Source organism: Ambystoma mexicanum, chromosome 1q (genome assembly GCF_040938575.1).
Source record: "Ambystoma mexicanum isolate Mex_15411 chromosome 1q, UKY_AmexF1_1, whole genome shotgun sequence".
NCBI classification, from domain to species: domain Eukaryota; kingdom Metazoa; phylum Chordata; class Amphibia; order Caudata; family Ambystomatidae; genus Ambystoma; species Ambystoma mexicanum.
Window position 1 is genome coordinate 1329240371 of NC_090922.1, and position 22550 is coordinate 1329262920.

Sequence of the window (22550 nt, forward strand, 5' to 3'; positions counted from 1 at the left end):
CCTTTATAGTACAAACCGATGCTTCTAATACAGGGATAGGTGCAGTCAAGTCAACTGGATGAGCAAGGCAGAGAAAATCCTATTTGCTTCATCAGTAGGAAAGTGAAGGACTGTGAAACAAGGTGGACAACTATAGAGCGTGAATGTTTTGCCATTGTGTGGTCTTTGAAGAAGTTTAGGCCATACATGTTTGGTTCTACTTTACTTATTCAAACAGACCACCAACCCTTGAGATGGTTAAGGCAAATGAAGGGGGAAAGTCCTAAATTATTTAGATGATCTATCAGTCTCCAAGGGTTTGATTTTTACCATTGAGATTAGGCCAGGATGCAATCACCAAAATGATGATGGTCTCTCCAGGAAGTATGAATGACTGGAACAAGAGATTCATCCAGGCGTGGATTAAATCCTCCTGTACCTTAATCTGGGGGGACGGATGTTAGAGAGAAGTCTCCATTTCTGTGCCAATTGCCTTTAACCTTAGAGACCCCCAGCTCTTTTGCTGGACTCAGGGCTTTTTAAATGTTACTCCTGAGTGAGTGGGACCTTTTTCTCACTCACTCATGTGTTTTACTGACTATTATTTTCTATGTTTCTCAATGTTTTATGGAGTCTGGTAAACTCCATATGCATCTGGTTTTGCATTGCGACACACAGCACCTTCTGTGCAGTGCCACTGAGAAGTCCCTTGGACTTAATGTTTCACTACATTTTCATGGGTGAACTACAGTTCCCAAGAATAGTAAGAGGACCCCTGTCTTATTTACCTTTATGGGTCCAGCACACACCATCCTATTTGGAGTGCTGTGGGGTTACCTAGTAACTTCTTTAACCCATTCCTCAGGTAACATTTTGGTACACTAACTCGCTGGAATGGCTGGTGGCAGTGTTTCTTTTTTTACTACCTACTGATCTGTTTCAAAAAAAGGTAGCAGGCGCTCCTCTCCAGAAAGAACATGGCATGATAACCTGTTCTGAGATGAGTTTACTACCTACTGACATGTACCTGCAGACTGATGCCTCAGCTACGGTGCTGCACCCAAGGGTGAGCATTTTCTCAAAACGGCCACTCTTCTTTTTTCGCCATTTCTTTTTAGTTTGTTTCTTCTAGGCTTTTACTCTATTATTTGCTTCAGGTTTGAGTCCTTTGTGTAGTTTGCATTTGGCAGGCTACAAGGTACTCTGCTGCTTGGGGTATTTTTATCATTTTACCATTTGGGGTGCTTCCTATCTTTGGGGAGTGTGATTTAACACTTAACTAAGTGGACCTCAATTTATCTGCATTGGCCTTAAAGTTTGTGCTTTCTAAAGGTGACTCCTCTTGAGTTGCTGTGCTGTGCTTTCTCTTTTGAACACTGACTGTTTAAGAACATTTTTCTAAGAAGAAGAGCATCAGAATTCTTACTTTGTACATTGACTTTGGCTGTCCTGGCTCCCGAAAGGCCTGCTTGTTCCCTTGCCTGCGTCACTTTGGGAGAATCTAACTGTTCTTATAACCTATCCGTCTGTTCTGATCTAACCCTAACCTTTCCTTCTCTAAAAAACGAAATATTACAAAGATGATACTGTATAAAAGTTATGACATCACCTCCGGGTGCTGGAACATGTGTAACATATGAATGATTTACTCGCCTGCTTTATTGTTCACTTTTTTAATTGAATCCTAACTTGGGATTAATGTTACAGCTATTTACTGCTTTTAAAGAATGCTTTAAATATCTTTGTGTATAAATAAATAATGTATAATATAACTTTGAGTGTTTACATGGATACCTGTATTTACTGGTTTCATTGTATAGCTCTGCAGCTAACATTACCCCTCTTAAGATGAGCCTGGCTGCGCAGTCACACTACCAACTTGTGTAGTACAGGCCTACATTAAAAGGTCGGTTACCTAATGCCAAGATATACGTTGTATCAGTTGGACTGCACTACACCAGTTGGACTGCACTAATTCTTTCCCAACAGAGGGTATCTTCTGAATAGCCGCCTGAGTGCATATCGTTTTTCATACACTCGACGTGGTAGGGACATGTTGCATAAACTTGTATATGGGTTATGATATGATTTGATAGGTTATTTATAATGCACTTAATACCCCGAGGTTTCTAAGTGCAGACCCGGGGATTGAACCTGTGGTGCTCCATGTCACTTTACTTCAAAGGCGAGCAAGTTATCCCGAGCTATCCTCCCAATTGTAGCTCCTTGTCTCTTACCCCAATAGAGTGGGGGTGAGGGGTGTTGGCTAAGGAGAATGTGTCGACTTGCTCCTCTTCAAAATGCTTTGTGTTTACTTACCCCCCTCGCGCCCCCCAAACTAACTCTGATTTTCCCAGAAGACCTTCATGGGTCGACTGGGGGTCTCTGGAAGTTGGATTTCTTGCTGCTGGTTCCGATGAGAGGTGCCCATGAGCTGCGGCTTCAGGGATTCTTCCGGTCATACCCAGATGCAAGATGCAACCCCTGGTGATGAAGAAATGCAAGATTCACTGATGCAGGCCTCTTCAGGGCACTTCACAGGATGGGAGAAGCCGAGTTCTAGCGACAGCCCCTGCAACTAAATGACGGCAGGCATTCTTTCAGTTACGGTTGAAGAAGCATCCCTGAGTAAGGATCCCTTGCTGCTGGACACTGACATTTGGAGGGAATGCGACTTGTACCACAAGCTGGCGACCAACAAAGTTCCGGGTACAACAGCGGAACAGCTACTCTTCTGACGAGGTAGCCCACGAGGGAACTGGTCAGTCTACCGGTTAGTCCTGGGCCACTGCTGAAGGCTCAGGACGACTGGATCCTCAAAGGCATTGAGACTAGTTGGTCCCAAGAGTCCAAGGGCTGAAGCACTACTCAGGGTTTCGGAGATCAGATAGTCAAACAGGGCTTCAACGGGCCAGACGCTGGAAGGGATGCCAGGCCTCTTCAGGAGTCTTCTTCGGATCTTCAGTCTTCGGTCAGCTGTTCGTCTAGGAGGAATTCTTGGCTCAAACGCTGATCTGAAGAAATGTTTGTAGGAGTCCTCTTCTTATCCAAAATCCTGGCTGGAAGCAAGCCAAGCCCACCAATGGTAAGGGCGACAAGCTTGTCTTTAGGCACATACAAACGTAATCAAAAATCCCATGTGTAAACAGCTAGGGTGATCCACAAGTATCTCTATTGCACTGCATTGTTAGATGTTTTGTGCCAAGGTTAAAAAGTTACAAAAATGTAAAAAGGGAAACATAGTTTCCAGTTCTGATACTGTGGAGGAAAGATCAGTTTCCCATAACAAATGAGCGAAAGGCAGGGGAAGTGAAGCTTAAAGGTTTTACTTTCCCTCAAAAATGCAGAACAAGTTAAAAAACAAATCAAAAAGATTGGGGGTCCATAGAAACTATGGAGGGAAATCTGCCAAAAGAGAAATATTTCTTAACAAATATAACAGAAAAATAAGCTCTATATTGATATATTAATATCCCGAGAGAGAAGGGACATGAGCATGATAAATGTTCCTTAATGTTTGAGAAACATTAGAATGACAAATAAGGGGGATTTTGAATGTGTTTTTTATTTTGGGTTCCCCTCACGCCCCTGACTGTAATCTTTTGTTTGTCTTGCCAGCATGAATTTTCTTGGTTTCAAATGTTCAGCCTTGAGAAAACAGAGTATTGTGAAACACTTGTCCGTTGATCTATTGAATACTTGTTTTCCAGGCCTAATTTGGTGGCTATCAAAGATATTTATAAATCCAGGAGTATAAAGGGCCATGCGATTTGCAAACCCAATTAAGTGACGTACTTTACAGTGCAGTTTTGTGAAACTTCAAGAGGTTTCCTTTTTTATATATATGTTTACTGTAATAATGTTGACCAGCATTTTATACCTCTAATTGAAGGATTGCACTGCATCTCTTATGTAACACTCTTTATTTTGAAAATTTGATCAAGAACAGTGTGGGTTCAGTTCTGCTGCCAAGCTAATTATTTAGTAATGCTCTATTTATTGGTACTTCAAGTCAGATGACTTTTCTTGCAGTGTTTGAAAATTGAGGGTTATGTTTTTTTTAACAGCTGCAATGCTTTCATCTTCAGATGTTGCTCTTACGGATCTGATACTTCCTGTAGATAAAATGGGCAATCCATTATCAGATAAGCTGAATCCAGTGTCTTCTGATTTAGAAAATGGAGCTGCCATTGATGATACGCTTTCAGCAGAGGAACAGAAGCTGGGTTTAAAGCAGGCAGAAGAGCGACTTGAGAGAGATTACATTTTTCGACTAGAAAAAGTAAGAGATATTCTAAATGTTTTTAATACAGTAATTTTGTTGTTGCATGCTTTAATTTTGAAATGCATAATAACTTGCAATATATATATATATATATATATTTATTTAGCAACTTAACCATAACTACATGGCCACTACCGCAGGCCATGTAATTATAATTACATTGTTATAAGTACATAAGTTGCTAAACCTATTGGAAGAGGACTTTTTGGGTGGCTTATAACTTTGCTCTCCCTGGACGAATCCAGACCAAACTTTGCAAAAAAAAGTATATGACCCACTCTGAATTATATTGCAAAGTTTGGTGAGGTTTGGTCAAGGGGGGGCCAAAGTTATAGGTGGGTCACAAAATTTCTTGTCTTCCCATAGAAATAATGAAAAAAAAAAATTCTGTCGCGCCTAGAGCCCAAACCGCTGGACGGATTTTCACCAAATTTGCAGCAGGAGCGGCGGTTTGGTCTCGAAAGCGTGCTTTTGTTAATTTGGTGTAAATCCATCCAGTATTTTATTTTTAAACTAACAAAACGTAAGTAAAAAAAATAGTGATATCTATGTCTGCTCCGCGGACAGGACACTGATTGGAAAATCGGCTTGCGTCATGTCCGCAGACACGCAACGTGTTGTCTGATTGGCTGGGATGAGGTGTGAGGTGCGTCAAATTGTTTCGATGCGCCCGCCATATTGGATGCGCGGACATGTGCTGGAAGTGAGCATAAATCCAATTTTGGGGTGTGTGGTAGTGTGTATGAGTGCTTGGAGAGGTTGGGAAAGTAAGAGATGGGTCAAATGCTGTATTTGTTTAGGTGGGAGAAGGCCGTGATGTGTCCGGTCACCGCGATTGTCCGCAGACATACTTACACTCGGACATAACAGTGGGCCGACTACTGGCTATTTTACATTAGTATGATGTTGGTTTTGGGTCGTTAGAAGAGCATTGGGTGAAGATGGTATGTATTGAAGAGTTTGTACATTGGTTGTAATTATTCTTTAGAATGTTAATTGAAGTGGATAGTTTTGAGGTGGATGTATTATGTTTTTGGGTTGTGATTATTTGCTAGGTGTTTGTTTCTATGGGTGTGTTATGCTGCGGTGGTTGTGGCCAGGGCCTAGAGTCTTGGGTGCACGGCCTACGGCCATGCACCCAAGACTCTAGGCCCTGGCCACAACCACCGCAGCATAACTCTACAATGCTACCAAACATTTTTATTTTATTTTACCACTCATTCTTCACCACACCCGGTTCGGGTGCTTGAACTCCACCTTGCCACACCTGGTTCAAAGCTTGAACTCCACCTTGCCTCTCTGATTTCCCTCCCTCATTTTATATGAAGGTTTTGGAAGCCTTTGTTCTCCCCTCCTATCTAAATTTCTGGAAACCTCCAGTTATTTTGATCCTTTCCAGTCCGGGTTTCGACCCGGGCGAGGGACGGAATCTGTGCTGAATTCAGTACTTGATGACCTGCAGCGCCTGGTAGATCAGGGCGGTATCGGAGCAGTCCTGTTGTTAGATCTCTCTGCTGCTTTCGATACGGTCGACCATGCCACCCTGATCTCCCATCTCTCTGCGGCCAGTCTTTCAGGTCAAGTTATAAATTGGTTTAAGGCCTTTCTGGCCGATAGATCTCAATCCACATTTTCCACCCAAGCAACATCATACCCGGGCGCTCCTTCATTTCAGACCTAGGCAACCAAATAATTTCCTTCAGGTAAAACGGAGTGCAGTCCTGTCCAAACAGCCTACATTCGGGAGTTACCTCATCAGAGAGCCATTTGACCACATATTGCAACTGGCCAGCTATATAATGGGCCTAAAAATTGGGCAGCTTAATACCCCCTTTTTCATAGAAATTCTGCAACTTCCACAGCGCCACTCTATTTCGAGTGCCATGCCATAGGAAGTCTCTGCACATACTATTCAGCTTGGCAGAAAACTTCTTAGGTATCATGTACGGAATATTGCTGAAAAAATGTAAGAGCCTAGGTAGGCCACCATTTTGAGCATCACCCCCCGTCCCATCATCGCCAACGGCAACTTCTCCCAAAACTTCATACTTATACGGATTTTTCCCACAGCCACCTCGGTGTTATCCAAATGTTCCTCCTCTACCGTGTGATACACATCTATTCCGAGGTAGCGGAAGGAGCCAACTGCCCATGGTATCGACAACACTGGCAACCGCTCCGGAGGGGTTCCTCTGTAGCTACCCAATGGGAACATGCTCGAGTTTTGGGGGTTCACCGCTATGCCAGACAGTTCTGCATACCTTTCCATTACCTCCAGAATATATTGCAGATTTTCCACCGGATATTTCAGATATAATAGCAAATCGTCAGCATACAGGGATATTAGGTGTTTCTCTCCCCCTACCTCAATGCCTATCATGTCATATTGTTGTCGAAGGTACACTGCCAGGGGCTCCAGGGCCACAATATATAACATCGGGGACCATGGGCACCCTTGTCTGGTGCCCCTGCTAAGTTGCCACCTCTCGGATATCACCGCTCTTGTACGTACCCTAGAAAGCGGCTCACTGTACAGCAACTTCGCTCACCTAACATAGCCCGGACCCATCCCGTATTCCCTCAGGGCCTCCAGCAACCACGGCCACCTCACTGAGTCGAAAGCTTTGACTGCATCTAGGGACACAACCGCCATTTCACCCTCGCTCTTGCTTCCCCCTTCAATCACCCGGTGGAGTCGCCTATGGTTGTGGGTTATATTTCTGTTGGGGACATAACCTGTCTGGTCCGGATGTATCAATTTACTAATAACTCTACGCAACCTATTGGCCAGGACCGCCGTCAATATCTTGCTGTCCTGGTTCAACATTGACAAGGGCCTATAGGAGCCGCAGCTATGCCCTGGTTTGTTGGGCTTAGGGAGCGGTATTATTATCGCTTCTCTAAGCGATTCCGGCAGCCGGCCCACCTCAAACAATTCATTGAGCATTTCCAGCATGGGGGGCGGGGGAGTACCTCCTCTCTATATGCTTTATTAAATTCGCTAGGGAGTCCGTCCCCACCCGGGGTCTTACTGGTGGGCAGCTGCTTCACCACCTCCTCCAATTCTTCTAAAGTAATCGGTGCATCCAGCTCCCCTTTCTTCGGCACTGATCTTAGATAATCCCATATCTCTTAAAGTTTCTCTTATCTCCTCTTGGTTGCCCCCACCCTTTGTCCTCATATAGTGCCCTGTAATAGTCTAAGAATGCCTCATTTACTCCTTCTTGGTTGTCCGCTACCTCTCCATCCTCTCTGGTGATCGTCCTAATCGAGAGCCTAGGGGTTTCGTTCTTGTATAACCACGCCAAGAGGCGGGCCGTTTTATCCCCCCCTGCATGCTGTCTCTCAACATGCTTCTTATAGTTAAGTTTGCTGAGCCTTTCCCAAAGTTCTGCACACTGCTGCTGTAGTTTGAGTACTAGCTCTGCATCCCCCCCTCCCCTATTGAGTTCCCGTACCAGTTCATCCTCAGCTTCCCCTAACTCCATTAGGACCCCAGCCTGCAGGCCCTTTGATTTAGCAATGGCAGCACCCCGCAATACCACCCTAAAGGCTTCCCAGAGCGTGCCCGCCGAATCCACACTGCCAGCTTTCTCCTCTAAATAATGTGTGATCTCATCCCTGTATCCTCTCTAAAGACCGGATCCTTGAGCGCCTCAGCCCAGAGGCGCCACGTCGGTATCCGCGCTCTGGGACGGCAGTACTGCCAATCCAGGACCAGAGGCGAGTGGTCCGACAGGACCCTTGCTTTGTAGTCTATTTGGGTGGTCTCTATCACCACATCTGGTGTGGCAAAAAAATAATCAAGTCTCGTGTGCAGTTGTTGCGGGGCTGAGTAATGCGAGTACTGTTCCTCATTAGGATGTTTCAGCCTCCAAACGTCTGCCAGCCCGAACTCGTCGAGCAGTGTCTGCAATGCCCTGGCCGCTGGGGTGGGCCTATCAATCTTATCATCAGATCTGTCTACCCTGCGGTTCAGCACGCAATTAAAATCCCCTCCCCAAATAACCGCCCCACCCACACACGCACCCAGGTTGGTACACAGAGTCCTAAAATATGCCGCTGTATTTTGATTGGGGGCATACGTATTTACAATGCACACCTCCCTATTCTCCACTAGTGCCTTCAATATGACCATCCTCCCCTCCATATCCACCACCTCTTGTGTAAGTTGGAGCGGAACGTGCGGTGCCACCCAGACCAACATTCCCCTAGCGTAGGCAGAATACGGAGAGCCCACTACAGTACCTCTCCACTTCTTTCCCACCAGTTCCAACTTTTGCCGAGTCAGATGCGTCTCTTGCAACAGTGCAATATCAATCTTCTGTCTTTTCAAATACATCATGACCTTGTTCCTCTTTAGGTAACTATTGAGTCCCCTGACATTCCACGTTACGATCTTAAGATCCCCCATAGCTCACAAGTATCCTCCCCCTTTCCGTGCAACAAATCCCACCTGCCCACGCGATACAGTTACAGCCCTCTGGCCTTTTCTTGTAGCCTCTTGTACAAACTCGAACTCCCCATAACTATACACACCCTAAACTCCCCACTTCCCTCCCCACCCTCTACCCATCCCTTCCCCAACACCACACACCCCAACTGCTGCCCAGCTCCATCCTCGGAACTCAGGCACCCCCACATCTAGCCCTGCAAGCACCAAACAATGCCAAGAGCTCAGTAGGGTGAAGTCGCCCTAATGGCCACTTAACTTAAGTTACTAAGTGGGGTAAAGAGATCCGCTCTGCAAGGCTCCCCTAAATACAGCAATAGTCACAGTGCTCATAATATCTCGTGCAACAGTCTGACCTTCTCTGCCTAAGGCCGCGCAAATGACTATAATCAAGTCCCAGAGATCTATTCCACGCCATCTTGTAGTGCCCTCCTCGTGCACTACTTATCTCCTCTATCTCCTCTTCCCGTCCGAACGTCAGGCTCCTGGGGACATCCCTGCGCGTCGAGCCATCCCATGGCATCCTCCGGAGTCTCAAAAAACAAAGTTTTGTGTTTATGAAAAACTTTCATTTTCGCCGGATACAGCAACATGTATTTATGGCCCGCCTCTCTCAATCTCTGATTTACCGTCCCAAAGTTCATGCGGCTCCGCTGCACAGTCAGGGTATAGTCCGGGTAGGCCGTTATGTTTGCCGCTCCTCGTGTAATCGTTCCTCCCTTGCGGAAGTGTTCTAGTATCCTCTCCCGGTCCCGGTAATTAAGGATTTTGGCAATTACTGGCCTAGGCGGGTTTCCCGGCAGCGGCCTCCTTGTTAGGGCTCTATGCGCACGTTCCACCGCAAATCCTTGAGATAAGGCTCCTCCGGGTATCTCCTGCAACAGCATAGATTCGATGAACTCCGTAGGATCGTGGCCCTCCGATTCTTCTCGCAGGCCCACGATGCGAATGTTGTTCCGTGGGGCGCGTCCTTCTGCCTCCTCAGCCCTGCCCTCCAAGTTGCCCACTCTCTGCACCAGGGCATGCAATTCGGCCTTATGGGAGGCACAATCCGCGGTGTTCAGGCTCACCTCTTTCTCGAGGGTCTCAGTGCGCTCCGCCAAGGACCTGACGTCCTGCCGGAGTAAATTCACCTCCTCCTGCACCTCACCGATCTTAAGGTCCAATGCCGTTTTCAGCTCAGTTACAGCCAGTTCTAGCTTAGCTTCCCAGGTCGCCTTCAAGTCCGCAATCGCAGCCAGGACCTATTGCTTAGTACCCGTCGCAGGCATGCCGCCTGTAGGCGACTTATCCTTACTCTTGGAATTTTCCGGGCCGGGGGACGTTTTGGCAAAGTCGTCCAAGGTGGCCTGCTTCGCCTTTGGTCTCACTGTTCTATTAGACATGATCCAGAGGACCTGCGTTCTGCACATGTTACAAATGCGCACACAATATGCTTCTATCGCCCGACCACCGTGCGCCTGCTCCTTCCTTTGTTCCGGTCGTTGATCGGCCATTTTGTTTCATCTTTCGTCTCCGGCGCACCTTATCTTTTTCGCACAAAACTCCACCACCGGTCCTCCCACGCCTTCCAAAAGTTCACCAAGCGCAGTCAGACTGTTCACACACCGGCATGTGTGTTTTCAGCAGTCATGGACACGTTGTTATGCACTATTTCGCCAGGATCATTTCAGGATCTGCATGGTTTACAAAGTTTGTATCAAATATAAGGGCACTTGTGCTCTTAGGGATGTGTTTGTGGGTTTTCAACTCCCTCGATGCTCTAGCCACCAGTCTGACCCTTTTCCTACCTTTGGAAATCCTCTGGGTGGTCTCTGGTCTGTTTGGGTGGCGGAACAGATCTTCTCTGTTGCTCCCATGCTCTGTGTTCTTTCTTGTGGTTCTGCAGTGCCGGAGTCTGTCTCACGTCTGTAGCTGCCAGCACCTTCCTATTGCTCTGCTTCTGCCAGTCTGGCTACCTTCCTTCTTGCCACCGGTCAGGTCCACCTTGCCTGGACCACTTTAATTGCAACGACTCTCAACGTCCCGGCTCTCAACCTTCAGGTCCCCTGCCATGGAATGAGTGTCTTTTTTCATATTCCTCCAGGGCCGGCTCCTTTTATGACTGGAGCCATTTCTTGACAGCTGTACTATGTATGTTGGTTCCGCGGTGGGTCTGTGCCTCCTTGCTCAATCTTCTTCATTTCAGTATTCTTTTGCATCAAGCTTGGGTAAGTCTCCCTCTTTTTGTCCCTGTCTATCACATAGAGTGGTATGGGGGGGCCAAAGGGACCTGATGTTACGGCTTGCTGCTTGCTGCTTTTCGCGCCACCCGCCCCATGTACATGTTGGCATTTGGTGGCTGTATCCACGGTGGTGCGGGTGGACATGTCGGTATGCCGGATGCCTAAGAAGCCTATGTATGCAGAGGACACTGGTGTCATGCCCCACAGGGGTGCCTCGTCGTGCCTGATGTTTCTGTGGTCGGGACGGCGCCGTGCCCACGTCATGGCTCGGATCACCTGACTCCTTTTCTGTAATCTTGAATTCCCCTGTTGTTTTCTCCTTCTTTTCAGTAACAGAAAGAACTGGGGTAAAATGGGATTGTGGTGGCAATATCCCATACAGACTGCTGTGATCTCGGATTGGGGTGCATCAGAAAGAATGGGATACCGTGTTTCACCCAAGGGCGCTCCTCTCGCAGTCTCTGAGGAACCCCTGGCCAGGTGATCATCCTTGCTTGTCCGCCCCCAGGGTTGGGATCCCAGAGTGATGGCCCTTCCCTGGCCACCTGAAAAAAGGATCCCTGGGAATAACCTGGGAGAAACGCTTCATGTTTCTTGCAACCTATACAAACCAAAAGGCATTATGAAGGCCGTTAGATCCATAGAAGAGGGATGCATCTTTACATGGGTAAGCTGCTTTCAAATCTAGCATTGACAATACCTTTCCCCCATCGATTTCAAACAGCAAACTGTCAATCTTTGGCAATGGAAACCTCTCAGGTAACACACTCTTATTTAAACCCCTCAGGTCAATACATAGTCTCACACTACCATTTGGCTTGTGCACTGCCGCTATGGTGCTTATCCACTCTGCCGCCTCTGCTTCTACAATGATTCCTTTGCTCAAAATTCGTTCCAGTTCCTTTTCAACATCTGCACGCAGGGCCAATGGTATAGTATGTGCTTTGGATCTCATCAGCATGGCACATGGTCTTAATTTTATTAAGTATACAAACCCTTTTAAACAACCAGTTTTTTTCTCTGACACCTTGGGGAACCATCTTGTGATGTCATTCCTCTCCTTCTCCACCTTTCCTGATTTTTTTCGTATAACCATCACCTGAGTTGGAGGGTTCGGATCCAGTCTCATACCCAAGTCGGCCTGGGCATCCCACAAAAGCCGGTTCCCCCTCTTTCGAGGTGACCCTCACCATTCCCTCTGTGCAACTTTCGCCATACTTTAATTGCATCCAGAATTCACCCCCAATGTCTATCGGTATACCTCCATAGGCATGCGCTCTCACCATGGCTTCCTGCAGTTCACGTAAGTTCCCTCCATGTATCTAAATTCAGAAGTGTACAGTCCGCTGCGCTATCAATTAGTAGGTTCATGGGAACATCGTTCACATTAATCTCGGCATGGGGTTTCACTCTTCTTGGCCTCGCATCAGTTGCATTCACCACACAAGTTTAATCTTCATCACTGGTACCACCATGTTGCCAGTAGCTTGTACCTTCCTGTATTGCCTTAATGCCTCCAGGCTTGCTCGAATGTTTGCAGCAGCTAGCAATGTGACCCTTCCTGCCACATTCTCTGCAAACTATGTGATGCACGAAGCATTGCTTATCACTTGCTATATGGTCTAGGGTGCCGCATTTGTAGCACCTTTTGTTGAAGTGCTTCCCAATTTACTTCTTTTTCACTTTCAACTTCTTTTTTGATCCTGATTTCCCCTCCTCCTTATTTGCTAGTATCTTTTCTACTACATTAGTTGATGCAATCCCTGCTTTTCCACCTTCAGCATCCAAAGCCTTAATGAATCTTTCTGTATGTCCTACCATTTTCGCTACTTCAATAGTTCTTTCTAGGGTTATGTTCGTGGTGCATCCTCCTTCCCGCGATAAGGCCTCCCTGATCTTTTGGTCACTGCACCTTATTAGCTGATCGATAATGTGTTAATCTCTACAGTGTTCATAGTTGCATTTTATTGCCAGTCCACAAAGTACTGTTATGAACTCCTCAGTGGATTTATCACTCTTTTGTTCCTGCATGGTAAAATGGTATCTCGCTAGAAACATATTTTCTTATACGGTAAAATGTTTATCCAATTTAGCTAAACTCTTATCAAAACTCGACAAACCCTCTCATTCACTCGCAGAGTTCTGGTAACTTCTTAAAAATTGCCTGACGTTTTTGGCCCAAGGAATGATGCAGCAAAGAGTCCTTCCTGTCACTGGCAAAGTTGTACTCAGTGTATGTACCTAATGAACCCTTCCTTCCAGTCATCCCACTTCATACTGGGTTCCCCTGGAAGGGCAAGAACAACACTGGCACTGGAATTACCATTTTTCTGTGTTTATTAGGCTTTGCCTGACCTGGCAATGGCCGCCCTGCTCTCTTTTCACAAATGTCCCAAAGGTCGCCTGACCTTAAGATGGCCACTGCCTAGCAACTTTGTCCCTGAGTTACAAGTGTCTGCTTCTCCTTCAGTAACTGCTGGATTGATGGATTGTGCTGTCCAATCCATGAACGTGACAGCATACACAATGAGCAATGAATATGCCTCTATTTATATACAATGAATGAACAGTAATCTACATCTATATACATGATATACAATATGTGCTTAATGATATACAACAGATAGCTCAAAAGTAAAGCGCTAGTGTCTGACATGAGGATAACCTGCACTTCACATGTTCAATTCCTGTGCTACGGCCGACTTGGCCTTGCATCCTTGTATTATGGCTAAATAGAATGTTATAAAATGTTATAATAAAAATACCTGTTATTACACAGCTTGGCCTCAAGATGAGTCCAGCATGACACTATATATGGCTTTTTACCTGTGCTAAGAGGGTTTCGGAGAAACAAACTTAAATCTAAACCTACATTAAATGGTAGTATGGGTGAAAAGCAAGGTTTGGAGTCGGGATGGTTGGTTTGGTGTAAAGTACAACTGACAGCAAACATGGTTAAGTACTTGTAGCGATCCACACAGGTAAGTACAAACAGTCTATATTTATTAAATGGGTTGTATCAAGTAAAGGTTACAGAGGTAAATACACTTCTATAAACCTTTTATACATTCACGATCTAGTAACTTAAATGGGTTACTGCTAGGCAAGATTGTGGGCAGTATCCTTTGGAAGACTACAGCAATCTTGACCTCCTGGCAATTGTAAGTCTGTACTACACAGGTTGGTAGTGTGGCTGAGCAGCCAGGCTTATCTCAATAGGGTCAATGTGAGCAGTAGGGTTGTAACACATTTTCACAGTGACGGTTATTCAAATAAACACACTCAAGGTTTCCTGATTAAACAATTATTAATTTATTGAACAGTCAGTTATATAAGCCTTCTTCAAAAGGGCGCAAGATGTGTAACAATTATAATACACTTCAAAACACACTCTGTTTCTCTAAATTAGATGATACCCATTGGGGATGGCACACAGACACTTCATACACCCTCAGGTCACTTAAATAGCTAGGACACTGTGGACATTGATTTATCACTGGTACATTTAGAGCAATACGGAGTTGGGGTGCAGAAGGTTAGATGGGGGAATAAAACAAAAGTTAACAAATAATTAATGAACTGGTAAGTACTTTTAAAACCCTCCAATGCAAAGTAAATTAACCCTTTCCTGGGGGAAAAGTAAAAACACAAAGTCAGAGGTAGAAGAGTCTCTCAGGGAGCCAGAACTGTCAATGTTAGTTGTACAAAGTCTAGGAGAGCTGAAGATCTTCTTGGCAGGTAAGTAAAAGTCTTGCACAGTGTTTTTAGAAACATTTGTAGAAATAAGATTCACGTGAAGGTCCACAAGCTGGGAGGCTTGTGAGGGGCAAAGTTATAACAACTTACCACGGGCAACCAAGACAAGTCTCAACTGAGAACAAGTAAGGCTACACAACAAGAGGTAAGTCCTCTTAGGGTTACAGTACCTTTGGTTAGAAGAAATGGTTCCAGGTGGCTTCTGTTCCTGTGTGTCTCTGCAGATCCTGTTGTTCCTGTGCCTCAGTCGTGGGGACAAGAGGGAGGACTTCTGGGAGGACATGCAGGGCTTCTCTTATCAAAACGAATTCAAAGCTTCAGCACAAAAGCAGGGCTTCCCCGGGCAAACCAACACCCAGGAGTTGCAGCAGGTGTCTCTTCAAGTTCTTCTTCGGATTCCTTCATCCAGTGGTCTACTCTGCCTTCCAAGCCAAAAGCCTCGCCTTTCATGCAGGTTTCTCTCATTCATTCCAGCCTAGTTGTCAGTCACACAGCGGGTGGCTGTCCTTGCCGAACAGCCAGCCGGCCAATCACCTTTGGGTGCATGCCTGTAACCAAGGGAATTAAGCACGGGGAGTTTCGGGCACCTCCCTCACTTCTTGCCCCTGCCAGACATACGTGGAGCCAGAGGCGGGCTTCACTAGTGAATCCCGCCAAAGACAAAACGAACAATGGGATCAAACCTGGTTTGGCGCGTAGAGTAAATCTCAAGAAGGACCTTTCCAGCAAGAAATGGCGAAAAGACCAAGACCATTTTGATGAAATGGGCACCCATGGGTGCCTTACAGCAGCTGCAAACGCAGCCTGCGGTAAAAAAATACAATGGTAGTAAAAAGTAAACCACTGCCACCATCCATTAATTGCAGACAGGGTAACATAAAATTGTTACATGAGAAACTAGACAAAGGGAATACTAAGTAACCCCTCCAGCACCCTCTGGTAAGATAGTGTGTGCTGGGTCTAGAAAGTTACAAAATGTCAATTTCACTTCACTGCTCTTGGAAACAGTAGTTTCACCAAGAGAAGGTATTTAAACCTTGGGGGAATCTAAGAGACTTCCCTGTGTCACTGCACTGAAGGTACTTTCTGTCACAATGCACAGATGATGCCTATGTAGTTTGTCAGACTCCAACGTCAAAAGAAACAGAGCCCAAATCACAGAAAAATACATGCGAGAGTGAGAAAAAGGTTCTCACTCTCTCCAGGTTAGAAATTAAAAGTCCTAAAGTCCAGCAAAAGAGCTGGGGGTCTCTAAGGTAGAAGGGAATTGGCACATTTCTGAGAATTCATCCTAACAGTTACTCGCACAATAGACAATATTTACAGTTATTAATGTATGTACAGCGGACAATTTCCCTACTGGACTTATTTTTCCTGTGCAAGCACTGCTGTGGACCTGTAGCTTTAAATCTTTGGAGAGCTGTGAGCCCTCCCACCGCCCCCCACTGACAGGAAGTTGTCACTCTACTTAATCTCCCTTCCCCCGCAAAGTGGAGCCAAGTGGAGTTGGCTGGAGTTTTCTGGCGGGTGCGGCAGTGTGGAACAGGGGATGATGCCAGATAAGCTGAAACCGCCTCAAGTGACCAGCGTAAGAACAAGGCAGCAGGTAAGGAAGGGTGAGGCGTGGGAGTGGAGTGCCCCAAGAAGCCAGCATATCCTAATCAGGGGAAGCCCTTCCCAAAGGAATGGAGGGGGAGGGATCACAGCTGGAGGAAGGCTGCAGGGATGAAGCCCGGACTCGAGAGGGTGTGGCCTCTTAACTGACTCACTGGGGTGGAGCGGTGTCTTGGACATGGAGCCACAGGGACCCCACAAATAAGGAGATCTCTGGCTCAAGCCCTGACCAATACCCATGGACTCCCTTTCCAAGAAAGGATGGAATGGCCCCATGGGGGTAGAATCTGGGGCTCTAGTGTGGGGCCTTAAATGAAGCTGAGTTGGAGTTTGTGGCTGGTGGGGTGGGCTCCAGCACAGTGATACCTGCACCTCCTAAAGAACAGGATGTGGGAGGAATTGAACTGGAAATATTGGGGGACAACGAGGTTCTAGCAAATAAACTAGCAAACGAGGTGATGGAATTGACAATCAAAATTGCTAAACAAAAACAATTAAGCATGTCCAGGGTCACTGAATGCCTGCTTGACCAATCCCTCCTTAAGGCTGATGAAATGGTGGAGAGTGAAGCCAATTCTATACCGGTCCAAACAGTGGTCGATAGTCAAGTGGCTGCGGGAAGCGCACCGACGGTAAGAGAGGGGGCCCCAATGGGGGAGCCGGGCACTGAAGAAGCTGTGGAATTGGTGGCAAGTCTGGCATACTCTCCCTTGAGTAGTGGCAATAGGGGGGAGGAAGAGGGAAGTGAGGAGGCATTCGACTCAGATGATTCATCATCCTCCTCTGGCACTTCAGTGCCGATGTGTCCCCCAATACTGCCAATTGGGAAGGGAAGGAAAATTAGGGGGTTTATGGGTCAGGTGGATGATTGGGCCCAATTCCAACAGCTAGTGATGGCTTTGCTCGCCACAACTTTGGTGCCGTTCACAAAACCCTGAGAGCTTGCGGTATTGTTTCCTTGTACCCGTCTATCTACCCGTTCCTTGCCCCTTCCTTTCCTCCTATTTCCTGGACTTGTGTGCTAGTTGCACCTTTCCTAGTTTCCCGGATTCCTGGACCCGCGTCCCGCAAACTGAACGCACTCTGGAGTCGGAAGAGACTCGGGCAGCCTTGTTCAAAACCAGGTCCGTCCGCAAGAAGGCAGCGACCAAGGACTCCAGCAAAGAACGGATCCAGGTGAGAAGGGGGTGGGGGGGAGACTCCTTGACAGTTTGAGACGCCACCCGACCGAACTCGATAGCGACATGGAAGCCGCTGTTCAGGACCTGATGCATGGCATGCAAGAACTATCAACCGAGGTCCAAAATCTAAAGGCGGAAAACGCTGCACTCAAACAATTGGTCCTATCCTGGGATTCGGCCACAAAAGAAAGTGTCTTGTTGGGCAGCATTGTTGACAAATACGATGGGTCAGCAAAAACCCTTCGTGGATTCCTGGATTCATGTTTGGTCCACTTTACATTTAAGCCTGATTACTTTTCGACTCCCAGGGCTAAGGTGGGGTTCATAATTTCCCACCTTTCCAGGAATGCCTTAACCTGGGCTACACCCCTCGTTAACTCCGGCGATGCCCTCCTAGATGACTATGATGGGTTCATACAGGCCCTTAAAAACATGTTTGATCGCCCTGAGCAGGTCTTCAGTGCCCAGGAACATCTGTTAGACTTTCAGCAGGGTTCCCAGGATATGCTCACTTATTTGACCCGATTCAAACAATTGGCCTAGGAAGCTGATTGGTCCTCTGAGGCGAGTTTCACCCTGTTCAGGAGAGGACTGAATGATGAGATTAAGGGTGAGTTGGCCAGAGTGGCTCGACCAAACTCATTCCAGGCACTAATGGACCTTGCCATGCAAATAGACTTCCGTATCCAGGAAAGAAAGGCTGAAAAGAAGAAATCCAGGGGAAATCCTTCCAAGGTGTCCTTTGAGAGCACCATCAGAACGGACACAAACCCATGCTCAGTCACAGAACCAGAACCCATGCAGGTAGGAGCCTTCCGTGGACCCATATCCCCGCAAGAAAGGATGAGAAGGATTCATACGGGGTTGTGTATGTATTGTGCTTCGGACAAACATTTGGTTAGGGAATGTCCTCTAGCCTAACCCCCCCACCCCCTCGGCGTTCGGGAAACGCCAGCTCCCGATCCTAGATGGAGCAGAGCTTCGGGAGAGAGATGTTTGCTCCACATCAATTCCATCCTTGAACTATCCTGGACAAAACAAATTGGTCATACTACAGGCATTTCTATCACCCTCCAAGATCAAGACCTATCCCATTTTGGCCTTGGTAGACTGCGGAGCAATGGGGATCTTCATTGATCATGATTGGCTTGCTAGTCACCAGATTCCGTACGAGACACGAAGTACCTTGCAGTCTGTGGAAACCATTGATGGAAGACCCCTCACTTCAGGGCCCATAAGCCTGCAGACCAAGGAGATCCAGCTCTCAATAAATCACCATCAAGAGCTGATTAGGTTCAACATCATGAAGTCAGCCCACTACCCCATGGTATTGGGTATGCCCTGGTTACAAAAACATAATCCGTATATCAACTGGACAGCAGGATCACTATTCCTAGGCTCAGAGTTTTGTATGTCTCACTGCCTATTCCTGGAACCTTCATTAACACCTCCTAAGGAACCGCATAAAGACCAAGAAACACCACTTGTGGTTTCCAATATTATACAAGTTCCTGAGGCCTACCAAGGTTACGCTGATGTGTTTTCAACTGCCATAGTCCAGGCCTTACCCCCACACAGGCCTGAAGACTGCGCAATAGAAACGGAACCCTCAGCAGTGATTCCCTTCGGCAGGATGGCCATCCTTTCTGAACCCGAGAAAAAGGCCCTCAAAGAATACCTGGATACCAACCTTGAAAATCGCACCATAAAACTTTCAAAATCTCCAGCAGGTGCTTTGTTATTCTTTGTTCCCAAAAAAGGATACTCAGGAACTCGGACCCTGCCCCGATTATCGTGGCCTAAATCAATGCACCCTCAAAGACCGATACCCACTACCCTTGATTTCAGATATCCTGGAATCCGTAAGAGGCGCGGTAATATTCACCAAGTTGGATCCCCGGGGTGCTTATCATTTGATCCGTATCCGGGAAGGAGACGAGTGGAAAACTGCCTTTAGAATTCCCTTTGGCCATTACGAATACCTGGTCATGCCCTTTGGACTAGCTAATGCCCCGGCAGTCTTCCAACGTTTTATGGATAGGGTGTTCTCTGACATGTTGTTCCTCTTCGTCATTGTATATCTGGATGACATATTGATCTTTTCCAAAGACCCTCAAAAGCATGAAGAACACGTAAAGGCAGTACTACAAAGACTCTGTGAACACCAACTTTTGGCTAAACCCGAAAAATGCTTGTTTCACGTTACCTCTGTTCACTACCTAGGATTTATCCTTAGCCCAGAGGGAATTGGTATGGACCCTTGAAAGGTAAAGGCCATTCTGGCATGGCCTGCTCCCACGTCCGTGAAACAAGTTCAATCCTTCCTGGGACTTGCCAATTTCTACCGAAAGTTCATATCCACCTTTTCCGAGATTGTTCATCTGATCGTTGCTCTATTAAAGAAGGACACCCCTTTTATCTGGTCCACACAGCAAGACACAGCGTTCCAGCACTTCAAGACCGAGTTTACACAAGCTCCTATCTTAGCCCAACCCGACATAAGATGACCATTTCTAGTGGAAACGGATGCCTCTAATTACGCCATAGGAGCAGTGTTGAAATAGAAATTAGAAGATGAGCTGGAACACCCCATTGCTTATCTTTCACAAACCCTGACTCCGAGTGAAACACACTACTCTGTCCAGGAAAAGGAATCGTTAGCCATCCGCCAAGCCTTCACCGAATGGCGGCATCTACTTCTGGGAGCTAGACATCCAGTCCAAGTCCGTACGGACCATCGGAATCTTCCGATTCTACAGTCCTTGGAATATAGAAATAGTCGTCAGGCGCGCTGGGCCTACTTTTTTGCCCAGTTCCACATCACTCATGTCCCTGGATCACAAAATCTGATTGCTGACGCCTTGTCTCGACGTCCTGACTACGTAACCACTGAAGATAAGGCATATCCTAAGATGTTTTCCCCCACGATCTTCATAGCTCAAGCAGTCAACCTCCTGGAAGAAATCCGAGCGCAAACCCAATCCTCTGAATTATGGAAGGATATGTCCAGGAAAAATCAATGGAATCTAAGAGCCAAGGAAGGATATTTATTCAAGGACAAAGCACTGCTCATTCCTACACAGAAATTACAACAGAAAATAATAAACCTCTGTCATGACACACTTCACTCCGGGCATCGTGGCATCACCAATACCCTCCGTTTTGTACAGAGACAGTTCTGGTGGCCTAAGATGAAGACTGACGTACAGCACTACGTCCAAGCTTGCGTGGTCTGTGCTCAAAATAAGCATAACAAGAGACCGGCGGGTCTTCTATTGCCAACTAGGTGATGGGAATTCATTGCTACAGACTTCATTTGGAACTACCACCATCTCGGATACACTACTATCATGGTTACCATAGACTTGTTCACTCATATGGCTCATTTTACTCCCCTCAGTAAACTACCATCCTCCTCCGAACTAGCTGGAATCTTTCTGGAACACATATTCCGCCTGCACGGACTTCCTTCCAAGATCATATCTGATAGAGGACCTTGGTATGTCTCACAATTCTGGAAACATCTTTGTTGAATTTTGGGAATTCAACCTGCCCTCTCTTCAGGGTATCACCCCCAAACAAACAGAGCCACTGAATGTGCAAATCAGACCCTGGAACAGTATCTTCGATGTTTCACCACCAAGGTCCAGGATGACTGGTCACTCCTGATACCCGTTGCTGAATTCGCCTACAACAACTCCGAACATTCAGCGCTCAAAACCAGTCCTTTTTATTGTAGTCAAGGGTTCCATCCATCGGTTTTACCCTCTGTTCTTCCTCATTCTACACCGGTACCTACTGTTGACTCCTGGATCGAAACCCTCGTCAACATCCACCAGGAGGCCAAGGAATACTTAGAGAAGGCCAGATCGCAGACCAAGAGATATGCGGATTCAAGACCAGGCCCCTCTTATGCAGTCGGTGACCAAGTATGGTTGTCATCAAAATTACTACCCCAACATCTAAGACCAAACAAATTGGCCCCCCGGTACTGTGGTCCATTTCCCATCAAGGAAATTATTAACCCCATCTCATACCGGATCAAACTACCAGACTTCTGGAAGAAAATTCATCCAGTTTTTCATACCTCTTTATTGAAACCCTACATTCCATCCTCCCGGAAATCCTGTAGACCTCCTACTCTGCCGGTCGACAACCAACTGGAATATAAGGTATCCCGGATTTGCGATTCCAGGTATAAACTGGGCCAGCTTCAATACCTGGTTGAATGGAAAGGATACCCTCCTAGTGAAAGAACCTGGGAACTTATTTCTAATATCAAGGCCCCTCGGTTGCTCAGAAGATTTCACCTCATACACCCAGGCAAACCTGGAGGAAAGGGTCTTCGTAGGAGGCATGCTGTCATGAATTACAGAACACGTCCCTTTTGGACTTCCTGGTCCTTGTCACAACGAGGCTTGCACTCCATAATACTCCCAACATGGTCGTCCAGCGTAAAACCCCTTTCTCGCTCCACGCGCTGGACGTAACGTATTCTATTAATAGACCATGCCTTCCGCGGCTCCGCGCGTCTCTATGCGATTGCAAAGTAGCGATCCGGCGTGTGTCCCGTAGCCCGCTGTATTGTTTCCTTGTACCCGTCTATCTACCCGTTCCTTGCCCCTTCCTTTCCTCCTATTTCATGGACTCGTGTGCTAGTTGCACCTTTCCTAGTTTCCCAGATTCCTGGACCCGCGTCCCGGAAACTGAAAGCACTCTGGAGTCGGAAGAGACTTGGGCAGCCTTGTTCAAAACCAGGTCCGTCCACAAGAAGGCAGCGACCAAGGACTCCAGCAAAGAACGGACCCAGGTGAGAAGGGGGGGGGGGACTCCTTGACACCCTGTCTAATCTGCTGTCCCTGATTCTGGTTGTGACAGGAAAAATCTCAAAATTGGAATCCTTTGTGGCAAGAGTTGAAATAAACCTGGATAAAGAAGCTGAAACTTTGATTTCTTGGCAAAACCGCCTATATGACCTGACCAGACGGGAATGCCAGGACAAATCAGTAATGATGGATGCCCTATTGTCCGACTGTAAATGGATGAGGTATAATTTT

The 22550-nt window shown here is 46.7% G+C and overlaps 1 protein-coding gene across 7 annotated transcripts in view; it reads left to right on the top strand.

The window, feature by feature from the left end:
- Positions 1–22550, top strand: part of TUT4 (terminal uridylyl transferase 4) — a 2154442-nt gene that overhangs the window by 82884 nt on the left and 2049008 nt on the right. For 6 of the 7 annotated variants that reach the window (XR_011291019.1, XM_069642184.1, XM_069642186.1 and 3 more), the window contains exon 4: positions 4068–4261. Coding sequence is in view for 6 of the 7 variants with exons in the window: in XM_069642184.1 (XP_069498285.1) it covers positions 4068–4261 (194 nt within the window). In the remaining variant the exon portion in view is untranslated. The remainder of the gene's footprint in view (positions 1–4067; positions 4262–22550) is intronic. The other variant, XM_069642185.1, reaches the window with a different exon arrangement.